Here is a 2,282-nt window from a genome sequence, read left to right as displayed (position 1 = left end):
TCGGACACTTGGACACGTGTCCGTGTCAGACATGGGTACCCGAGTCCAAGTAACATAGCGGATGACTCTATTCTGTGTGCTTTGGTTTTGCAGTCGATTGAGGTTGTCTTAGTACATTGTCAAAGGGATTGCTACTATATGATTATACAGTATACATACAGGCATACAGCTTATACGTGTTGAGTTGTTTATTATCTAACACTTAGTAAAATGAACAAATGTCCTCAAAGTAAGTACAACAAGATTGATTTAAGGTAAGAAGAAAGAAGAAGATAAAAAAACCCAATTTTTGATAGTTTTTATGAGGTAATACTTTCTAGATAATAAACATGTTAGCAATCTAGCTTGAGTTGTTATTTTAAATGGTAAACAGTTTTTTTAGTCATTGACCTCATTGTTGCTGTTGCTGTTGGCCGCTGGGGAATCCATTTTTAAGAACTTGTAGTTTAATATGTTCTACTTCTTTGATTTAATAACCCATTTCTTGTTACTTTGGTAGGCTGCAATGTTTATACAGGGGAGAAAATATTTCCAAACATTTCATATTCAATTGCATTTCTGGAGCAAAACAAGAATACAAAGGTAATATGGACTCTGGAGAATAACAAACGTATAAGATATGGTGACTTCGGTTACAATAACTGATAACTCGGAAGTCATATTACAATGGTTTTTAAACTCGTCAAATTACATGAGCTTTGGACATGATGCTATTAGTCAGCATGCTTTCTCTCACATTTTCTATATATCAACTTTCTTCCGCTCCTAATGAGGTATAAAAAAAAGAAGGGAGAAAGGAATTAGATTGATATATATTATCTGCACATTGGGGTTGGGGGATGTTTAGATTGAGAGAGGCTCTGACTATCTGATGAACCACATACAATCCCATCATTTCTGCTGAACTTCAGACTTTGTTTAGCCTGTGAGCTGTTTTTTTCCTCGACCGCTTTCAAGATGTTCTCGAACACTTCTACTTCACAGGGAATCTTCAGAACACCTTCCTTCTGGTAACCAAACTCCTCCTCAGCTTCTTTCAGCAGGACGCTAAATGCTTGGTGACTCAAGTACTTTGTCGGGATGACAAAGCGCTTCATCTCTTCACCGACTTGAACAGCCAAGAAACCTTTGGGCACAGCATTGTTGCTTGGCACCCCATTGTTGGCTGAGAGGTCGGTGAAAGAGAGAGTCCTCTTCAAAAAATTGATGCCTTTGATGCTGTTGCTCCTACTCAATGAACCCTTTTTAGTACTGCTGCTGCTGCTGCTGCTGTTGTTGCCGGAGTTGCTGATATTGGCCTTAGCATCATCAAGGGGCAGGAAGCCTTTGCTTGACATCCCGTTGTTGGCTGTTAAGTCGGTGAAAGAGAGCGTTCTCTTCATAAAGGTATTGCCTTTGCTATTGCTCCTATTCAAGGAACCCTTTCTAGAAATGTTGCTGTTATTGCTGCTACCATCATTGTCGTCGGTGTTGCCACCATTGACCTTAGCCTCGTGTGCTTGTATCCTCCATTTCTTAAGCTTCTGCTTGAGCCTCACAATGTCACTTATTCTGTTGGATGGTTTGGATGAGTCCATTTTAGGTTTTTTAAATTTAGAAGAAGACAAGCTATCTCTCTGAAAAATGCTTACTATTTATGGTGTTTATGAAAGTTGCTAATCCAAAGTTCAGAAATAGGCTATTTATAAAGGATACTGTCACTGAAAAATTAATTCTTCTGACAGAATTTTAAATTTTTAATGCTAATTATTGTACTATTTGTTCTTGGTTGAAGATAAAGGACAGTATTAGATCAGCAATTCTATATATCAAGAAGCTGGCCTTTATTGGTTTTCGTAATCTTGATGTTTATCACAAGTCTTAAGTTCACTCTCAAAGCCCCATTTTTTACTCTTCATCCCCCCTCACATTCTCTTCCTAATTTCAAGCTTACAAAGTCACATGGGTAGACTGTTTGTATCATTGATGAAAATGGAGTGATTCTAGGAGTTAATCAAGTCCCTCTTGCTGGGCATGATGGCCCGAGACTAGGCCCTGAACAACGGGAAAGAGAACCTAACTTTGTCTTTAGTTTAGAATGTCTCCCCTTCCCCGTATTCAGCCTTTATCCGATCTATATGTCATTTTTTATAAGTGAGTGATTCAAGTGATACCTTGTGTTCTTGATGTCCTGATTTATGATTCATTCATTATTGATACAATTTCAAATCCATGTGGATGTGGTCGAAAAACTTAAAGACTTAAAATTAATGCATAGTCGTATTATTCGAATTATAGCAGCA

The 2,282-nt window shown here is 37.9% G+C and overlaps 1 protein-coding gene across 1 annotated transcript; it reads right to left on the bottom strand.

Annotated features, from left to right (window-relative positions):
• Window positions 1-508: 508 nt before the first annotated feature.
• On the bottom strand, window positions 509-2,067 carry LOC110710172. Its single transcript, XM_021888436.1, has one exon. The coding sequence runs from the start codon at window positions 1,575-1,577 to the stop codon at window positions 816-818; it is 762 nt and encodes a 253-aa protein (XP_021744128.1). The 5' UTR covers window positions 1,578-2,067; the 3' UTR covers window positions 509-815.
• Window positions 2,068-2,282: the final 215 nt, after the last annotated feature.

This window comes from Chenopodium quinoa, unplaced genomic scaffold (assembly GCF_001683475.1).
Source record: "Chenopodium quinoa cultivar QQ74 unplaced genomic scaffold, ASM168347v1, whole genome shotgun sequence".
Classification (NCBI taxonomy): Eukaryota; Viridiplantae; Streptophyta; class Magnoliopsida; order Caryophyllales; family Amaranthaceae; genus Chenopodium; species Chenopodium quinoa.
The sequence above is the reverse complement of the archived record's forward strand: the minus strand, read 5'-3'. Positions and strand labels throughout refer to the sequence as shown.

What these genes read in the sequence shown, in the direction of transcription:
- LOC110710172 (XM_021888436.1), bottom strand. Translation starts at nt 1,577, where the DNA reads ATGGACTCATCCAAACCATCCAACAGAATAAGTGACATTGTGAGGCTC.